General features: G+C 44.1%; 1 protein-coding gene and 1 long non-coding RNA gene across 3 annotated transcripts in view; one reads left to right on the top strand and one right to left on the bottom strand.

Annotated features, from left to right (window-relative positions):
- Nucleotides 1–3435: 3435 nt before the first annotated feature.
- On the bottom strand, nt 3436–6270 carry LOC136619907 (uncharacterized). 2 transcript variants are annotated; one of them, XR_010791083.1, is made up of 4 exons: nt 6035–6270; nt 4094–4239; nt 3770–3868; nt 3436–3680 (listed from the first exon to the last, which is right to left on the bottom strand). It is a non-coding gene; the product is annotated as an uncharacterized lncRNA (long non-coding RNA). The 2 variants fall into 2 exon arrangements; XR_010791084.1 differs by lacking the exon at nt 6035–6270 and adding an exon at nt 4625–4652.
- A 6639-nt stretch (nt 6271–12909) lies between these two features.
- Nucleotides 12910–21873, top strand: part of LOC136621302 (mitogen-activated protein kinase 12-like) — a 30364-nt gene continuing 21400 nt past the window's right edge. The window contains exons 1-4 of the mRNA XM_066596719.1: nt 12910–13081; nt 17593–17722; nt 19071–19129; nt 19854–19965. Coding sequence (XP_066452816.1) covers nt 12963–13081; nt 17593–17722; nt 19071–19129; nt 19854–19965 — 420 coding nt within the window. The 5' untranslated portion in view covers nt 12910–12962. The remainder of the gene's footprint in view (nt 13082–17592; nt 17723–19070; nt 19130–19853; nt 19966–21873) is intronic.

Below are 21873 nucleotides of genomic sequence, written 5' to 3'. Positions count from 1 at the left end.
TAAGCATTGAGCTATTAGGTTGAATACCGTGTTTCCCCGATAGTAAGACACCCCCCGATTGTAAGACGTATCGGGGGTTTCAGGGGGGGTCGGCCAATGTAAGCCGTACCCTGAAAGTAAGACATATGTCTTACTTTCGGGGAAACACGGGGGTATTGCCGCCTCCCTCTCATCTACGGTAGCTGCGCGCCGCCTCCTGCCCACTTCCGCGCCGCCCCCCCTCCATACGTCACCGCGTCTGCCGCCTTTGGCCTCATGTCCACGGGGAAAATCAGGCCCGCTACGGATTCTCCATGTAGAATCTGCAGCGGGTCCCTCCTGCCCCGCGGACATGAGCGCTGAAAATAGGAATAAATCAGAATTAACTTACCTCTCACACGCTCCGGATACTTCCTTCGCTGCGGCGTCATCTTCTCTCGTCGCGGCCGGATCTTCTTTCTTCGGCTCGGCGGATGTGCATGATGACGTCGGTGACGTGCCCCGCACATGCGCCGGGCCGAAGCAAAATGATCCGGCCGCGACTGAGAGAAGATGGCGCCGCGGCGAAGAGAAGAACCAGAGCGTGTGAGTACAATTTGATTATTGTGTCCCGCGAGACCCGCATGAAAATGGAGCATGGTCCAGATTTTTTCATGCTCCGTTTTCCAATATAAGACATACCCCGAAAGTAAGACATAGTAGGGCTTTTGGGGATAAAAAGAAAGTAAGACACTGTCTTACTTTCGGGGAAACACGGTAGAGACGTCTGTGGGAAGGAGCCTTAAGGCCTCATGTCCACTAGCAAAATGGAATTGCGGTTTCCGCAGCGGATTTGCCCCTAGGGAATCATTGGCCATCCCGTCCATTAAACTGATTTTTGCACCCGCGGATGGAATTTTAATAGAATTGCGTTTTTCATGCGTGGGAGAAAAAACCGCGGCATGCTCCATTTTACCGCGGATCGGCCACATTGCTATCACATTGACAGCAATGTGTGCGTATATCTGCATGAAAATTATACAATTGAAAGCCGATTCTACGCGGATTGTATTTTTCCAGTGGACATGAGGCCTAAGGCCGCCTGCAGACGGCCGTGTCGCATCCAGCTGCTCGCAACGGGACCCGACCTGAGCGCCTGCAGAGAGCAGTGCGGAACTCGCCCACTCCCGCAGCTCTGTCTCATGTGCCAGCAGACGCCACATGCGCAGAGCCGGCAGCCAGCGAGTGGCGTTTCTGTACGGGGCTCTGCGAACCCCGCACAGAATTAGAGCATGGCGCGGTTTGTTTTCTGCGCGTGATTGCGCGTAGACAAACCACGGCCTTCTGCATAGGATTGCGTATTGAAATGCAATCCTATGCAGGCGTGTACAGCCGGAAATGTATGGTGCTGCGTCTGGCATAGACTGAAGTGGCAGCGGTGCGCACTCGTCATCAGCTGATTGGCAGGGATTCTGGGAGGCAGATCACCACTTCACTGCGCATAGATCATCAGTACTGGAGTCCCAGGGAACACTTTTAACCCCTTGCCACCGCAGCACGTGAATGTATGTATATGTTAGGAAGCAGCTTTCTGGAATGGACTTGCATCTACATCCTACAGATCTGAGCCCACACCATCTACTGCTGAAGACTGTTGCTAATGACAGTTGGCCTCCCGCAGCCACAGAGGGGATGGGTGAGACATATTCCCGCTGTTAACCCTTTCCAGTCCAATGTCGGGCCTGCCCCGACATCATAATTTCCCTCCAATGTCGGGGCAGGCCCGACACTGCAGTGCAGGAGTGGATCTGCAACCGATCGTCAGGCACATCGGGTGCAGATGCACTCCTGCACTGGTCCTCATCGAAGACCCCCGAGGAGAAGGCAGAAAGGGATTTTAATCCTTTCTGCCTTCTCCTTTACACATTACTTAGCGCTATGTAATGCATAGATTCTGGCCGGCGATCATGTGACCGCCGGTGTTACCTGACCCCAGCAGTCACATGATCGCCGAACCGGGAGGCAGAAGGAGAGTACTGAAGACGCCGGACAGGTAAGCAGGTCCCTCCCTGCACCCTCCTGAACTCTGTCAGCTCAGGAGGGTGCAGGGAAAGTGTATTTTTTCTCACCCATTCTCCCCAGAACCAATTTATTTGGAGCTGGGGAGAATGGGTGAGAAAAAATAAGTGGATTGGAAAGGGTTAATGCTTTGCATGCAACGATTGCTCTTATTTCATTAGGTTTTTGTATGTAATCAGATATACTTCAGTCTAAGCCGACCTGAGTATAAGCCAAGGTACCAACTTTTACCCCAAAAACCTGGGGTCAATTATTGACTTGAGTATAAGGCAAGGGGTAATATTAGGTACCTCGGCTAACACTGGGATCGGCTATACTCGAGTATGCATTGTGGCTGCTGCTACAGGCCAAGTGGGCAGTATTGTCCGGGTCTCCTGGACTCATGGTTAGTGTGGGGACTAGCGGTATAACCAGGAGCTTAGAAGTTCGCCCGCTAGCTTCACGTTTTGTCTACAATGTCAAGTAATACCTGTTCTTTATAATCAGCCTGTTAGTAGTGGTTGCATTTTTGGCTTCTGTATGCAGTGTTTTCTATCTCTGTGTATTCTGTTCCGTCTCTGTTATATGCCATGCGTGTGTCCTGTTCTGTGGCTCCTAGGATCAGCTATGGCCCAGTTCCGAAGACCGCTGGGCCGCCCTCTTATTTGGGGATGTATATGCTTAGGTTGGGCCACTGTTGACACCCCCCCCCCCCCCCCCTCTTTAGCACAGGGTTAGTTGCATGGATTCCATGTGAATCTCCTGTGTTTCCTGTGTGCATGTATACTACTAGACTACTAGTCCTTTGGTCACGATTGAGCAGACTGCCAACACCATCTGCCCACACGATCATAACAGTCTGTTCAGAAAGCCACATAGTACTGATTACATTTTGGGTCCCATTTGTGCATACTAACATAACATTAGGGCCACAATGGGTACATTTCTGAAAACAATACAAACAGGGGTATCCATTTTGGGGTGTCAGTGCACATGAAAATGATGATTTTTGGTGGAAAAAAATTTAGAATAGCACATTAGCCGAAATAAAGCCTTATTATAATTTTTTTTTATCATAATTCCATTAATTCCTGAAAATGTGTGATCTAAATACTCCTGACACCACTCAGTGAACACATTAAGGGGTGTACTTTGTAAAATAGGGCCATTTTAGGGGGTATGTATTCGGACACCCACGAGCCTTTGCAATCTTGGCTCGGTGGAGGAAAAAGGATTTAGCAAAATGAGGAAAAATGAGGTTCAACTTGAATGTCTCCAAAATGGTTCCAAACAAAGGATGTTTTTGCAAATGTGCGTCCAGAATAAAGTGAACAGATGGAAATATGTTGGCAAAGATGTGTAGAGTATGCTTGCACATATGAGATATAACATTTGTAAATGTTAAAAAATTACAATGTCTTCAAAACTGTCAATATTCTTAATTTTAATTAATATACACAACTTCTAACTGCCCATTTTTACCACTTAAACGAAGTACAACAAGGCACAGAAAAAACAATGTAAGAATCACTTCGATTTGCAAACATGCCCATCTTGAAAGCGTCCTACTGAGCCAACATCTAGGACCGCCAGTCTCTCTGCTGCTTCAACAATGATTGTGAGCAAACGCAGTGTGGTAATCTTGAAATTACTTATCAGCTCACCTGTAAAGAAGAAGGAAAAAAGTTTGCAAGAAAATAAATAAAAGCTTAGTCTATCCAAAAATACCCCCCCCAAAAAAAAGGTGAGTCACCGGCAAAAAGTAGTCCATAAAACGAAGGGTTTCAAGATTGCTGAACGTCGAGGGTCTCTTCACTGTCGGACAGCCTTCCCATTCTCAAGGACGTCAGATCTGCAGGAAATGACGAAAAATCAGCAGGTTAACAGTCACATCACACCAGTATTACTGATCCCTAGATCCGCTCTACCCACTTACATTGACCACTACTCCCCCAACCTGGTCAGAAGAATCATATATTATATATACACGTACACACGAAAACCTGCAAATATGCGCAAAATAAGCACATATGAGCAGATGCACGCAATGAAAATTTTAGCAGATGCAGCAGCTTACCTCGACGAGTTATGTCAGCTTGTGTGCAAGCGAAGCGAAATTCTTCTCAAAACGCGTCCAAACGTCAGGATCATCTCCACACGTAAGTTTGCAAAAAAAAGCGCACAAATCTCGGGTGGCCGCGTCTCCCCACGTAGCGCACAAATCTGCAAAAAAAGACAGGTTGCGTCAGGTGGCGTCGCACAAATCTCAGGTGACGTACTCACCACACGTAGCGCACAGTGCATTAATCTCAGGTAGGTACTCACCACACGTAGCACACAGCGCATTAATCTCAGGTAGGTACTCATCACACAGCGCATTAATCTCAGGTAGGTACTCAGCACACAGCGCATTAATCTCAGGTAGGTACTCAGCACACAGCGCATTAATCTCAGGTAGGTACTCAGCACACAGCGCATTAATCTCAGGTAGGTACTCACCACACAGCACATTAATCTCAGGTAGGTACTCACCACACAGCACATTAATCTCAGGTAGGTACTCACCACACAGCAGCACACAGCACATTAATCTCAGGTAGGTACTCACCACACAGCAGCACACAGCGCATTAATCTCAGGTAGGTACTCACCACACACAGCGCATTAATCTCAGGTAGGTACTCACCACACAGCAGCACACAGCGCATTAATCTCAGGTAGGTACTCACCACACAGCGCATTAATCTCAGGTAGGTACTCACCACACGTAGCGCACAGCGCATTAATCTCAGGTAGGTACTCACCACACGTAGCGCACAGCGCATTAATCTCAGGTAGGTACTCACCACACAGCGCATTAATCTCAGGTAGGTACTCACCACACAGCGCATTAATCTCAGGTAGGTACTCACCACACAGCGCATTAATCTCAGGTAGGTACTCACCACACAGCGCATTAATCTCAGGTAGGTACTCACCACACAGCGCATTAATCTCAGGTAGGTACTCACCACACAGCGCATTAATCTCAGGTAGGTACTCACCACACAGCGCATTAATCTCAGGTAGGTACTCACCACACAGCGCATTAATCTCAGGTAGGTACTCACCACACGTAGCGCACAGCGCATAAATCTCAGGTAGGTACTCACCACACAGCGCATTAATCTCAGGTAGGTACTCAGCACACAGCGCATTAATCTCAGGTAGGTACTCAGCACACAGCGCATTAATCTCAGGTAGGTACTCAGCACACAGCGCATTAATCTCAGGTAGGTACTCAGCACACAGCGCATTAATCTCAGGTAGGTACTCAGCACACAGCGCATTAATCTCAGGTAGGTACTCAGCACACAGCGCATTAATCTCAGGTAGGTACTCACCACACAGCGCATTAATCTCAGGTAGGCACACAGCGCATTAATCTCAGGTAGGCACACAGCGCATTAATCTCAGGTAGGCACACAGCGCATTAATCTCAGGTAGGCACACAGCGCATTAATCTCAGGTAGGTACTCACCACACGTAGCGCACAGCGCATAAATCTCAGGTAGGTACTCACCACACAGCACATTAATCTCAGGTAGGTACTCACCACACGTAGCAGCACAGCACATTAATCTCAGGTAGGTACTCACCACACGTAGCGCACAGCGCATAAATCTCAGGTAGGTACTCACCACACAGCACATTAATCTCAGGTAGGTACTCACCACACGTAGCACACAGCGCATTAATCTCAGGTAGGTACTCACCACACGTAGCGCACAGCGCATTAATCTCAGGTAGGTACTCACCACACAGCACATTAATCTCAGGTAGGTACTCACCACACAGCAGCACATTAATCTCAGGTAGGTACTCACCACACAGCAGCACACAGCACATTAATCTCAGGTAGGTACTCACCACACAGCACATTAATCTCAGGTAGGTACTCACCACACAGCACATTAATCTCAGGTAGGTACTCACCACACAGCAGCACACAGCACATTAATCTCAGGTAGGTACTCACCACGTTGAAAGTAGTATAAAAGGCTCCAAGCATCAGCTTCCTCTGTAGGCTCGGAATTCGCGGGCAAATTCAAGTACCGGTGACGTCACCGGTCACGTGAGGCGCGGGCACAGCTCTCATCGTGCACGGCAGCTGAACTGTACTGCTCGTGCACAATGGGAGGTCACATGGTGCCGATTCCAGCCACCTCATTGGCTGGAATCGGCAGCAGGAATAACCGCAGTGTAAACTACTAATATGCCGCGCGGCTACCTTCATTCCGCGCTTCCTCACAAGACAATGTACGCACACGTCACTAGTGACGTATGCGTACATTGACCTGAAGGAAGCGGAAGGTAGGCAGTGTACGCTTTTTGACCGGATGGAAGAAAATCGGGTGCTGGAGGTCACGTGACCGAATTGACAAGCGGCTCCAGGAGAAGATTTGGGATAAGAAGAAGAGGTAAGCAGGCTGCCTGGGGAGCAATAGGTAAGTATAAAATTTTTTGTTTTTAATGACAGAACCCCTTTAACCCTCACCTGGGAAGCTGTGCTCATGGAAACCTGTAGAACCACAGGTCTCAGATGCACAACCTAACACTGCATTTATATTATGAGCTTGGTTTTAGTGCTATATTTATTTACTGAGCTGTTTCTTTCTGCTATGTTACATACTATATTTACATAAGATTGGACAATTCCTTTAAGTTAAAAACTATATTGAAAACAAGAAAACTGGGATTTTCGTATTTTCTCTCCCACAAGACATTCCATTAGACAACCCTCCCCCAACCTTACCCTAAACAAAATCTTCCTACTAGTAATTACTGTGAGCAAAAAGCACCGTCTCTTCCCCAGGAGTCGCCGATAGTAACTACAGGCTGATTTCTGCTGTGTTATTTGTTACCATCTCCATGATGTTATAATGCATTACAAGGTCAAGCGCCTGCTGTGGAGCTGGAGAGACTTTTATGGGTATTGATTATAAGCGCAGACAGTAAAGCCTGTCAATACGGTACATAAAACACATCCCCGGCGTTTGTTTAAACCACCTTGGCTTTTACCGATAAGCCCTGCGAATTATGTCATTATTGACATTTACATTAAGCCAGCCCTGGAACAATACAAAACACCACAATATAATTCCCCTTAGTGTGCCCACCACAGTATGTAAACCCCATAGTGCCCCTCCCAGTAGAGATGCCCACCCCCACAATAAAAAAAAGCCTCCAAATGCACCGTAGACCAGTCCAAGGAGGCAAATATCTGGTCTAGTTGTTTAGATAGATTGTGTGGTAGCAGCATTGGGTCCAGCCACTCACCAGCATTTTTAGTGGTCTTGGGTAGGGCCATATATGCTGCAAAGTCTGATTGCTTACGTGATACAAGAGAGAGGGGCTTTCAGCAAAATCTTGCATTTCAGAACACTTTAATAACTGTACAAACAGCAACACAGACATAAAAGATCATATGTCTCACCGGTAGGAAAAACTTTTAGATGGCTGGGTGACACTGTAAGACCTCTCCTGGCAGGTGCACCAGTTTTATGTGCAGTTTCTCACTCGCACTCAGCAACTTTTGCCATAGCTTTGTTTTGCATGAGTATAGTAACATAGTATGTAAGGTCAAAAAAAGACATATGTCTATCCAGTTCAGCCTATTACCCCGGCAATGTTGATCTAGAGGAAGGAAAACAAACCTAATGATGTAGAAACCAATTTTTTCCATTTTAGGCCTTAGTCAGACGGGCGTTTTTCGCGCGATTTGCGGATCGCATGACGGATGCGCATCCGCAAATTGCGTGACCGCTGCCCGAAAATCGCCCGAATATCTGCTCCTAGCCGCGTTTCATTAGAAACGGGCCGGAGCTGTCCAGCGCATTGCATTCAATGGAGCCGGCAATACAGCCCGCTCCATTGAAAGCAATGCGCTGCGGGCGAGTGTGGGATGAATTGTCGGGAAGGGCTTAAATATATAAGCCCTTCCCTGCAATTCATCCAGAAAAGTGTTAAAATAAAAAAATATATATATACTTACCTGCTCCCGGCAGCCGGAGTTCCGCACGGCCGGCCTGCAGTGGGTGTGAAGGGGGTGTGAGTCAGACCTGCCCCCTGATTGGCTCAGCGCGATCTGCGATTTCTGTTCTATAATTTATCGGACGAGCGCATAAAAAGCGCTCATGTGTCCAATACCATTGCAAAGAAATGGTTTTATAACATCGCCGGGCGCATGCGCATGCGCAAATCACGGCAAAAAACGCCCGTCTGACTAAGGCCTAAGGGGGAAAAAATCCTTCCTGAGGCCTCGGTCAGACGACCGTTTTTTACCACGATTTGCGGATTGCATGACGGATGTGCATCCGCAAACCGCGTGACTGGGCCGACGATTCGCCGAAAAATCTGCAGCTAGCAGCGTTTTTGGCGAAACGGGCCCGATCAAAGGAGCTCTGTCCGCCCATTGAAATTCAATGGAGCCGGCAATACAGCCGGCTCCATTGAAAGCAATGGGCTGCCGGCGAGCGCAGGATGAATTTTCGGGAAGGGCTTAAACATATAAGCCCTTCCCTGAAAACCATCCAATAATGTGTAAAAATAAAAAAAATATATATACTCACCTTGTCCCTGCAGCCGGAGTTCAGCCGCAGCCGGCCGGCAGTTCTCCTGAACTGCTCTGTGTAGTATTCAGTAGGCGGGGATTTAAAATCCCCGCCTGCTGAATGGGCTGCCTCTGATTGGTCACAGTCCTCACCAATCAGAGGCAGCTCTCACTCACCCATTCATGAATTCATGAATGGGTGAGTGAGTGCTGCCTCTGATTGGCTGAGCGCAGGGACCAATCAGGGGCAGCTCTCAGCTGTCATTCAATAGCTGAGAGCTGCCCCTGATTGGTCCTTGCGCTCAGCCAATCAGAGGCAGCACTCACTCACCCATTCATGAATTCATGAATGGGTGAGTGAGAGCTGCCTCTGATTGGTGAGGGCTGTGACCAATCAGAGGCAGCCCATTCAGCAGGCGGGGATTTTAAATCCCCGCCTGCTGAATATTACACAGAGCAGTTCAGGAGAACTGCCGGCCGGACGCGGCTGAACTTTGGCTGCAGGGACAAGGTGAGTATAATTTTTTTTTTACACATTTTTGGATGGTTTTCAGGCTAGGGCTTATATTCTTAAGCCCTTCCCGAAAATTCATGCCGCGCTCGCCGGCAGCCCATTGCTTTCAATGAAGCCGGCTGTATTGCCGGCTCCATTGAATTCAATGGGTGAACATCGTTCTTCTCTGCCACAGCTGTTACAGAATGATCTTTACAGTATATGTTCTCAATGGGGTCGGCGCTGCTGCCGCCGGCCCCATTGAGCGCATATATAGAACACAAGGAATCGCAGAACGCAGATAGGCGCGATCTGCATTTTGTCGTGTCCTATAATTTATCGCATATCCGCATAAAAAGCGGACATGTAACCGATCCCATTGCGAAGCAAAGGTTCTATATATGCGCAGGTCGCATGCGCATCCGCAAATCACGGCAAAAAACGGTCGTCTGACCGAGGCCTGATACCAATCTGGCAATTGGAATAATGCCTGAATCACCGACCCTTATGAAGTAATTAAGACCTATAACATGCAATATTGTAACGATCAAGAAAGCTGTCCATGCCCCTCCTGTACTCTTTTATCGAATTCGCCATTATAATGTTCTCAGGCAGAGAGTTCCATAGTCTCACTGCTCTTACAGTAAAAAACCCTCTTCTATGTCGGTGGAGAAACCTTCTTTCCTCTCGATGCAGAGGATGCCTCCTTGTTACCGTCACAGTCCTGGGTATAAGTAGATAATCGGAGAGATCTCTGTATTGTCCCCTAATATATATATATATAACCTCTTTGGGTATTGTAGTCCGCCCATTCCATTTATTACTTTAGTTGCACACCTTTGTACCCGCTCAAGCTCTGATATGTCCTTCTTGAGTACTAGTGCCTAATACTATACACAATATTCCATGTGTGGTCTGACCGGTGACTTGTAAAGAGGAAGAACAATGTTCTCGTTATGCGCCCCTAGACCTCTTCTGATGCACCCCATGATCGTATTTGCCTTAACAGCAGCTGCCTGACACTGGTTGCTCCAGTTAAGCTTACAGTTAACTAAAGCCCCCAAGTCCTTCTCCATGTCAGTGTTCCCCAGTGGTTTCCCATTCAGTGTGTAATGGTGACATGGATTTCCCTACCCATGTTTTGCAACCTTACATTTTCAGTGTTAAACCTCATTTGCCACTTTTCTGCCCTCAACTCATCCAGATCCATTTGCAACCGCCTTGCGTCCTCTCTTGTGTTAATTTCTTTATATAGTTTTGCATCATCTGCAAATATTGATATTCACTGTGCAATCCTTCTACCAGGTCATTAATAAAAATATTAAAAAGAATAGGGCCCAGTACCGACCCTTGTGGTACCTCATTAGTAATGATGACCCCCTCCAGTACTGCCCCCTATGGTACCCCACTAGTAACCACCTCTCTAGTACTGCCCCCTGAGCTACCCTACAAGTAACGATGACCCAATCAGAGTATGTGCCATTTATAATCCCCCTCTGCTTTCTATCACTGACCAGTTACTCACCCACATTCTCGCCCAGAACTCAAATTCTCACTTTATATACCAACCTTTTATGCGGCACAGTATCAAACACTTTGGAAAAGTCCAGATACACAAGATCCAATGACTCTCCCCGGGCCAATCTAGAACTTACTCCCTCATAAAAGCGGATCAGGTTGATTTTACAGGAGCGATCTCTCATAAACCAATGCTTATATGGAGTTATACAGGAATTTTCCTTGAGCTACACCAAGATAGCATCTCTTAGAAACCCTTGAAACATTTTACCCACAATAGAAGTACGACTTACCAGCCTGTAGTTTCCAGGTTCACTTTATGAACACCTTTTTGAATATCGGCACCACATTGGCTATGCACCAATCCGGTGGAACAGACCCAGTCATTATTGAGTCCTTAAATATAAGAAACAAAGGTCTGTCTATCACATTACCTAATTCCCCTAAAACCCGGGGGTATATGCCACCAGGACCCGGTGATTTTTCTATTGTAATCTTTTTAAGACATTTCTGCACTTCTTGCTGGTTTAAACTGATGCCATTTAGTGGAGAGTTTACTTTATCACTCTAATTCTCATCTGACATTTCATTTTCTAATGTAAATACACTGGAGAAAAAGCTATTTAATAGATTTGCTTTTTCATCATCACCCTCTACTATTTTTCCCACATTATTTATTAAAGGGCCAACACTTTCAGTATTAATCTTTTTACTATTTATATAATTGAAGAATAGTTTAGGGTTAGTTTTACCTCTTTGGCAAAGAGTCTCTTTGTCTCCATGTTTGCTGCTTTTATCTGCTTTTTACATACTTTATTTTTTTTTCTTATAGGTTTTTAGTGCTTCTTCACTGCGTTTTTGTTTCAGTAGTTTAAATGCTTTCTTTTGGTTATGTTTGCCCTCTTTACATCCTTATTGAGCCACATTGGTCTCCTCCTATTCCCAACCGTTTTATTCTTGTTCCGGTACGCTTACAATTAGTATTTATGATATTTTTAAGCATTTCCCATTTATTATCCGTACTCTTAATTTTGAGGATATTGTCCAAGTCAATAATGTTAAGGGCATCTCTGGGCTGGTCAAACTTATGCTCCTCCTCCAAGGGCCTGCTGTAGTCTTCCCTTGGATAGCATAGCTCAGACACTTGAGTTGAACTTACTGTGAACTCAACATTCTTATGCTTTTATATGCTTTATGGATGCCTGCCTACAGAGTCATTATGCCTTACGCAGAGCATAATAGCAACACATACACTTTAGTGTGTAAACATAACATTAAAGAAATTAACATTTTTTTCTTTCTATAGGCTACCTCCTTTCACCCCTAGTGATGACCCTTAGTGCCATCTCATTAATCCCTCCTTAGTGCCTCTACTGCAGTATGATCTCCCCCTAGTTCACCCATTGATGTCCCACCACACAATAAAGATTTCCCCTTCATTCCCCCACATAGATAAAGTGCATCCAACTTAAAATAAGAAAATTGAATCTCACTTATCCAGCGATGAATGGATGACACCACTTTGCAGGTCACCTCTGGACCGTGCTGTCTGCGGCTTGTTGCACCAGATGAAAAGGCGTCACTGCTCCAATCCGCCACCCAGAAGGGGTAAATATGGAGAAGGCTGCTGATGGCTTTCTGCTTCACTATTGTATTTAACTGTATCTGCATCCTTAGGACACAGCTGAAATCGTTCATTTTGACTTGCTTCCTGGGACAGAGGGACAGCACCTGAAATCCAGGACTGTCCCGCTGGATCTGGGACAGTTGGGAGGTCTTAACCATTTCATAGATATACTTGTTTCTGGAAAAGCGGAGTGAATACCAATTAAGCCACCTTTACAGATCCCATTTATATCACCACCCAGATTTTCTAGAATGTTGAATTGCAAATCTGCTTAGTTATTTAGTGGTTGCCTGTCAAATAACTGCAATGAATCAATTCCCATTATATACCATAGGATGGGAAATCAGGATAATCAATTTGCTCATTCATCTTTCCCAGGAACATAAAACTAGGAAATAAATTTAGCAAAAACCATCCGAAAATGACTCAAGAACTGTTATCATTTTATGGGGGCATTTACTTAAGAAATGCATATCCGGTTAACCTGACACCACAGTAAGGTACGTTCTCCTATACAACCGGTGACACGTGGGGACAGGTTCTATAATCTCCTGGAATCCTCATCCTAGTGAATTCTTTATGTGAGACTTACGTGACCTTAAGGTTATAAACTGAGGAAGTCCTCTTGTTTACATACCTGGAGGAGGGGGAGGGGCCCCACCTGCGGAAAGGTAATACTCGCTGGCGAAATATCTACTCACTAGATTCAAGACACCATGGAGCCTGCACCCAGGAAAGGCTTCTACTATGAGGAGATCAATAACACCAAATGGGAGGTTCCTGAACGATACAAGGAGCTGAGGGCGGTTGGCACTGGGGCGTACGGGACAGTCTGGTGAGTGCTGAACACAAATTAACTGCTACGTAAGATCTGAGAGATTATCTGAAACGTGAGATGTCTCTTCTGGCACTGAAATGTGATGAACACTTTTAGAGATAGAAGAGAGGCCTGGGAAATACATGACATAGAGTTTATACTATATAACAATATATCACACGACACAATGTAACATAAATATTCGGGAAATCCTTCTTATTGCATGAAATGACCAGAAATGCATGATTTAGCCTCTGTTCACATTTCCGCCTTCTCCTTCCATCCTTGGGGTCCGTCATAAATTCTAGGGGGAAAAGCACAGCTTTTTTGTCTTTGTTTCTTTCTTTCTCTGTTTTCTTTCTTTCTCTCTCTGCCTTTTTCTTTCTCTTTTTATCTCTTTCTTTCATTTTCTTTCTTTCTCTCTTTGCCTGTTACTTTCACCTCTCTTTTTCATTTTCTTTTATCTCTCTCCTTTTTCTTTCTTACATCATCTCCTTTTCTTAATTTCTTTCATCTCTCACATTTCTCTCTTTCTTTCTTTTAACTCTCCCTTTTCCTTCTTTATTTTTCTTTCTTTCATTTATCTCTCTCCTTTTCTTATCTTTTTATTTCTTTCATCTCTCTCCTTTTCTTTCTTTCCCTTTCTTTTTTTCTTAGTTAGTTTTTGTTAGTTTTTTTTCTCCCTCCTTTTCTTTCTTACTTTCATCACTTTGCTTTTATTTCCTTTCCCTTTTTTTCTCTTTCTTTCTTTTTCTTTAGTCTCTCCTTTTTTTCTTTTTTCTCTCTCTCTTCTTTTCTTTTCTATCTTTATTTCTTCTATCTCTTTCCTTTGCTTTTTCTTTCTTGTATCTCTATCCTTTTCTTTTCTATCTTTCTTTTTCTTTCTTTCTCTTTCTTTTTCTTTCTTTCTTACTTTCTTTCTTTCCTTCTTTCTTTCTATTTCCTTCCTATTCCCCTTCTTTCCTTCTTTTCCGTCTTTTTTATTCCAGTTTCTCTCTTTTATCTAACTTAAACTCTATTCCTGAGACTGCTCTGCATACACAATTGTCATTCCTCACTGTAAGGGCTCATTTATACGGGCATAATTTGCGCCCATATTACATCTGTATTTTTTTACGGTCGTATCACGGACAGCCTAAAACACAATTGTTTTCACTCGTATATTCGGACGTGAATTTTTCCCACAAGTATTTTATGCGCATGAATTAAATAGCAACATGTCCTATTTTGGTCCATGTTATGTATGAAAATCGCCCATACAAGTTTATAGGAACATTAAATATACACAGGGAATACGCATGTTACATGTGCATTCACTGCATTCTTACGCATGAAACCAGGAGACAATGGGGGAAAAAAAGAAATTAAATAATCCTTCTTGTGTTTTTTTTTTTTTTGCACGCGTGAATGCACATGAAAAAAACTCTGCATATGCACTATATTTGCACATACACATGCAATGCAAACAATGTGGTTTTCACGCACCGAAACTGCAAATGCCCATGTGAATGAGCCATTACTCTAGCATTACATTCATGAACTAAATTGCTCAGTATAAACAGAATTATAGGCTCTATAGGATGACTACATATTGTGTCTATGACCATAACCTATGAGGCATCTTGGAATTAAAGTCTCTCGAAACGTCCACATTCCTGTAACTTGTAGTCTAATTGGCTAGAAAACTGTAGAATACATTCTTCAGCAATGATATACTATGAACACATTTTTAAAATGGTTTACATTTCCGCACACAGTGGCCATGCATGCTAGATCCCAGACAAAATACAGTCATGTGAATTGACCCTTATGTAACATTTAGCACTGCTGTAATATAGTAAGAGAGGGGCATTTGCCCCACTACTCTATCAGGGTCCGCCGCATTAGCTGCAACCTTTGCACCACTTATAGTGGCGCCAGTGCATAAATATCTATCTGAACTGATCTACCTCCAGATACCAATATCATATGCTACTATGGCAATATGCCCACACAAGTAGTTAATGCCCACTGAGCGACAGTCTTCCAACTCTTTAGATTTAACCCTTACCTCTCCTCTCCTCGCACTGGAAGAGAAGACATTAGGAGTCCCTCTGTCGTGTCTTCCAATTAACCGGAGTAAGCAGCTGGCAAATCTCGTATTTAGGAAGATAAATACATTGGGAATTATTATGAGCCAAGTTAATGAGCTGAACAGTGATGACTGCTCAACGTACCATGACAATAACATTATGCGAATAGGGTTCTGATGCTAATACAATTGCCCGTCTCTCTCTTACTGATGTGGAGGAGGAAGATTTGTCTGGCTTACAATGTACAATACAGCTCATTAAACAGAGCCCGAAAGGTCCTATAGCAACACCTGTCCTTAATTAGGCTTTAATTACAAAATCATTACACAAAAAAATTATTTACAGCATTTTTGTTATGGTAAATATCAAATTTTCTAAAAAATTGGCAATAGGGGGCGCAACTTTGCTGCTCAATGCTGGTTTTAATGGCAGTGATAATTGTAAACTGACCATTAATTACAATTATGATATCTATGGTATTAAATAGATTTTTTCACTCATTATTAATTAACGGCAATCTTAAGGGTTCCAACCCACTTGCGTTAAAAACGCATCGCACAAAAATCGTGAAGCACAAACTTGCGATGCGTCTTTTACATTAGAAAGTCCCGTTGACATACGCATTAAAAAAACGCAGCAATATTGCAGCGTTAAAAAACTGCGAGTAGGTTGGAGCCATAAGAGGGGTACCAGGAAGTAGAGGTGGGGTTACCCCTTTTTTTCTAGAAAAAGCGCCATTCTAATCCTCATAGGGGTGGCTAAGGATGAATTCTACTCTCATGGTTAGGGTTCATTCACATGGGCGTATGTGTACAATGCTGCAAGTAGAGATCGTGTATGGGCTGCGATTAGCACTTCACATCCCCTCTGTGACTTTTTTTTTTAAATTCCCCGCTCTCTGCAGAGTGGGGCTGCGTATTTAAACGCAGCCCCTTTGCAATGCCTGTGATGGACAGCTTCAAGGGCTGCGTCTGATACGTTGAGAAATAGAGCATGCTATGATTTATTTCTCCTGCGTATTATACACAGTGTCACCTTGCAGTTCAAACGCAGGTGTGAATCGATAGAAATAAAAAAGTCCACAGACTTTCATTGACTCCATTCACTGCGTGTTACACAGGAAAATAAGCGTGCGTATTACGCGGTGACAATAAGCCCGTGTGAATGAGTCCTTATAGCAGACCTCAGGCTTTATTCTTACGAGCGCATATACGCCACGTTTTCACGCCCAGGTGTATATACGGTACCCATGTGAAGCATTGGTTTGCAATGCAGCTGTTCACATGGGCGAATATTCGGCACGTAAATACGCCGGCAGCGTGAAAAATAGAACATATAAGCGGCCAGCGCATATACGCTCAGCAAAAACGTAGTTCTGGAACTATGTTTTGGCCAATATACGCTGGCGGGTCCTATAGACTCCTATGGGAGCAGGGAAAGAGAAGGGAGGGGGAGGCATTTTTGCAGCGTTCAACGCTGAGAAAAGCTTACAGGTGTCTCTATATAGGCACTGGCAGGCATCCCGAGGATTTGGGCAGAGCGAAGGTTTTTTTCGGGGTGCGGCATATTTTTTTGCTTAAGAGGACGCTCGCTGTCGTGTGAATGGCGCTTCTACAGAGCAGGCGTGAAAACTAGAGATAAGCAAGCGTACTCGCTAAGGCAAATTACTCGAGCGAGTATCGCCATTTTCAAGTACATGCCTGCTTGCCCAAAAAGATTTGGGGGCCGGCGGGGGAGAGCAGGGGTTAACTGTTTCTTTTTCTTATGTTAGGGAGAGCCAAAAAATCAGTACAAGGTGCCATTTAACCTACGACTGGCACTGCTCACTGTCCACATACACCCACGGACTGTTGTAAAGTCCTATGTTTTGTGCTAATTACTTCTCAAGAGGTATGCTGGACTATTCATCACTAATGGATATATATTTGGACAGGTTTTACAGACTGAAAACCTGACGGGAATGGTTTGGTTGCGGAAAAACAGGTCACAAGTTCCCTATAACTTTTGTGTAAAGTTCTTAAAGGGGTTGTTCACCTTTGGTTAAAAATGTTCACTGATAATATGTTGATCAGAGTGTGTCCTGCTGCTGAGCCCTCCAGTGATCAACTGTAATCTGCAGGGAAACTTGACAGGAAATTATTTTCCTGCAGCGCCACCACAGGAGAAAATATGTATTACTCAGTTCCAATTGAAATCAATGGGCTGTTTGTTTAATGGACGGACATGGTGGGTCCTCCAATGTGAAAGACTCAGAATATTCTTTTATGATATTTGAAATTAGTTTTCTACAGTAGACAACCCATTTAAGGTGAACATTGGAGAACATTAATATTAATGACATATATAGTTGCAATGCTCTTCAATATTATAATTGGACAGAGAGTGACAGGGGTAGTGATTGGCTAATAACCTGCAAGGCATTTGCTATCCAGAAATTGACTTGATTCATTTTCACAGCTCAGCCAATGATACCGTGACCGGAGAACGTGTTGCCATAAAGAAATTACTCCGTCCATTCCAGTCCCTGTTACATGCCAAAAGAGCCTACCGGGAGCTACGTCTACTGAAGCACATGAACCATGAGAATGTAAGTTCAGAGCTGAGATTGCCAGGAGATTGACCCAGGCACTAATTAGCAGCTCCATGCCAGTCTTGCCAACGTATGGACTGTTATACAATGCCTATAGCGAGCTAGTAATGCAGAATGCTTGGCTATCTCCACAAAACAAGTCCACCTCTCAAAACCTGGATGTGGAGGCCAGCATAACATGGTGAAAGGACGTGGTCTTCTGAGATGAGGGGGCTCTTCAGGACTTTTACCATTTATGACCTATGCTCAGGATAGGTCATGAATAGTTTATTGGAACTTGTGATCCCCACCGATCAGATGATCCCCAGGCCAGCTGTCATTGTGGACAGCACTCGAAACAGATAGCACTGTCAACATTGCAGCAGTCTGGTTTGGTACTACAGACACAGCTCCTACTATGGTAATTGTGCCTGCAGTATCCCACTGGGTCGCAGCACTATGGTCAGTGATGTCTGCTTCCAGCGCTGTCCGTACTGAAAGCAGTGCTGGGAATCAGCTGATTGATGGAAATCCTGAGCAGTGGACCCCTGCCAATCTACTATTAATGACCTATCCTGAGGATAGGTCATTAATAGTAAAAGTCCTGAAGAACCCCTTTAACTTCATGGGTAGAGAACCATTGGAGTCATGGTCACCGAAGCAGTAAATACATGAATTCAAACAAGCCAGGAGATCATGTGAGGATAAGGGGATCGGTCTTCACCTCGAAGAACCTAATCAGTTACATTAGAAAGTTTCTTAACTACTTAAGGAAGACTTATCATAATGTAGGAAGCCATAGCTTCTCTTTACATTCCCATACATTCCTTACTGATAACAGCCAATTTAGTTTCAACAGTCCTTTCTCCTCTATCATTAACCCCCAACCATATCTGAGTAGTACCAAGAGTGATGTTATTACATATGCATTCCATTACCATTAGAGCGCTGTAGAATGTTTATAGTGACGCTGTTTTCAGTATCCGTCGAGCAATAATTACATATTACAAAATCGTCTAAAAGAATTTTTGGAAATAAATCATTAACTTGAGAGTGTCCTGGCTAGAGAGTGCAACTTTTTAAAGGAAAAGTCCAGGAAGAACGTATTTACTGAGTTATGCCTAGTGCAGGACATGAGGGAGCGGAGCATGACTCATTCCATTGTTATGTTCTGCCCTCTCAGGCCCTACACCAGGCATATCAGATATATTGGTGAACATGTTGCAATCCACTTTTTAATCAGGCAACATCATGTTAATCATCATTACAGTCATCTTTTTCTTGAAATGGCTGATAACATTTAACAATAGATAAGATATATTTTAGGTTACCTGTCCTATCTTGATGAACAACTATCTGTTTGCAGGTTATATCCCTCCTCAATGTCTTCAGTCCTGAGGAGTCGATGTCATCTTTTCAGAATTTGTAAGTAGAAACGATAATCACAATCTGCATTTGTTAACCTAAAGCTTTGTTCACATGTTGCGATCATATGATTTTTTTTTAAACAGAACAGGTAAAATGTAAATGCATGTCATAATATTTTTTATAGATGCAGTTATAGATCTCCATTTTTCTGACACAAAGCTCTAAATCTTCTGCATAAACATACAGTTTAATGATAAAATTCTCACTTCCTGTAGTGACCACTAGAGGGAGCTTAGGAGTTTACTGCATACAACTTAAGCTCCCTCTAGTGGTAGCTGCACGCAATCAGAATTTTAGCATAATACTTTATGGGGCACATGTACTAAGAGTGGCATTTGACACACTGGTCTTAGTAAAGTGCCCACTGGAGTAAGACATGTCAAGTTGATTAAGCTGCACACTCCACTTAATAAATGTCTTGCTTGTCTTGTGTACTGCTAGAAAGTGAAATCTTAATATGTTTGTCACATTTGGTGGCACCTTTGTAAACCAGACTGAAACATATTTGAGCTACGACGTAAGTTTTAGCTATAATGAATTTGAGGAGTGGCAGAGAACAATTGCCGATAATATACTCCCCTTTCCCTCCTGCGGTCCTGGAAAAGAACTTTATCCCCAAAACCGGAGGTCCCTTTTTTAAATTAAGCTATTGTGTGAATTCTATCATTTGTCCCAGTTCTACGTGTTGGATATGATGTGTTGCTCCTTAATTTATCTCTAGTTATCTAGTTATGCCATTCATCCCTTTGGACTTGTCACGGATCTTGAAGATGCAGAAACTCAACAGCAGCACTATCGTCTACCTTCTCTATCAGATCCTTCGAGGCCTCCAGGTGAGTGATACTTATAGGGTAACTACACAGTAATGTATAGCAACAACAGATCTTCCATCATAGATTAAAATCAGTCTTTTGCCTCCTATTTTTTAGTGCTTCGTCCTTTTCTAGCACTATAGCCATGTTAGCAATATATGGGGAAAGAAGTCAGAAACGCTCTTTTCTCCTTAGGGAGAGCAACTATATACTATAAACTAAGTGAGGAGACTCAAATGGCCACGCACGCTCCTCTGGGTAATATGCAAATAAGGGAGATGGAATAAATCCTCCACAGTGCCACCTATTGAAAGGCAGCATTCCTTCGAGTCAAAGTGGGACTTTTTATACAAGTCTTCTTACAATGACTGGGAATCAAAAGCAAAGCCAGACTCCATGTACATACAGCTGTTTCCGGGTTATTGCCCATCATCAGTGTACAGTAGGAGTCTGGCTTTTGCTAGTGAGAGGCCTGGGACAGGGGTCAGAAACGCTCTTTTCTCCTTAGGGAGAGCAACTATATACTATAAACTAAGTGAGGAGACTCAAATGGCCACGCACGCTCCTCTGGGTAATATGCAAATAAGGGAGATGGAATAAATCCTCCACAGTGCCACCTATTGAAAGGCAGCATTCCTTCGAGTCAGCACATTCCCACTTTGACTCGAATTTGCATATTACCCAGAGGAGCGTGCGTGGCCATTTGAGTCTCCTCACTTAGTTTATAGTATATAGTTGCTCTCCCTAAGGAGAAAAGAGCGTTTCTGACCCCTGTCCCAGGCCTCTCACTAGCAAAAGCCAGACTCCTACTGTACACTGATGATGGGCAATAACCTGGAAACAGCTGTATGTACATGGAGTCTGGCTTTGCTTTTGATTCCCAGTCATTGTAAGAAGACTTGTATAAAAAGTCCCACTTTGACTCGAAGGAATGCTGCCTTTCAATAGGTGGCACTGTGGAGGATTTATTCCATCTCCCTTATTTGCATATTACCCAGAGGAGCGTGCGTGGCCATTTGAGTCTCCTCACTTAGTTTATAGTATATAGTTGCTCTCCCTAAGGAGAAAAGAGCGTTTCTGACCCCTGTCCCAGGCCTCTCACTAGCAAAAGCCAGACTCCTACTGTACACTGATGATGGGCAATAACCCGGAAACAGCTGTATGTACATGGAGTCTGGCTTTGCTTTTGATTCCCAGTCATTGTAAGAAGACTTGTATAAAAAGTCCCACTTTGACTCGAAGGAATGCTGCCTTTCAATAGGTGGCACTGTGGAGGATTTATTCCATCTCCCTTATTTGCATATTACCCAGAGGAGCGTGCGTGGCCATTTGAGTCTCCTCACTTAGTTTATAGTATATAGTTGCTCTCCCTAAGGAGAAAAGAGCGTTTCTGACCCCTGTCCCAGGCCTCTCACTAGCAAAAGCCAGACTCCTACTGTACACTGATGATGGGCAATAACCCGGAAACAGCTGTATGTACATGGAGTCTGGCTTTGCTTTTGATTCCCAGTCATTGTAAGAAGACTTGTATAAAAAGTCCCACTTTGACTCGAAGGAATGCTGCCTTTCAATAGGTGGCACTGTGGAGGATTTATTCCATCTCCCTTATTTGCATATGGGGAAAGAAGTCATGGTGTAGGCTGACTTGCCCTTATTTGGGAGGCAGCTTGCTGCAGCAGAAACCTTCCTCTCCCTTCTTTGTCTGTAGGTGCCCATACACATTAGATTCAACAGCTTTAAAGGGTATTCCGGGCATTTAATCCCTTTTAGTACCGATAACTTATTTTCAGGATAAGTCATTAGTAGTCTATAGGCGGGGATCCGCCACTCAGTACTCTCAGCAATCACCAAATCCCATCCTCTGCAATCACTGCAAAGGGGCTGAACTTCCACATTGGGTCGGAGCCAGAAGAGCTATAGAAGGCTTTG

The sequence above is a fragment of the Eleutherodactylus coqui genome, chromosome 3, assembly GCF_035609145.1.
Source record: "Eleutherodactylus coqui strain aEleCoq1 chromosome 3, aEleCoq1.hap1, whole genome shotgun sequence".
Taxonomy (NCBI): domain Eukaryota; kingdom Metazoa; phylum Chordata; class Amphibia; order Anura; family Eleutherodactylidae; genus Eleutherodactylus; species Eleutherodactylus coqui.
The sequence above is the reverse complement of the archived record's forward strand: the minus strand, read 5'-3'. Positions and strand labels throughout refer to the sequence as shown.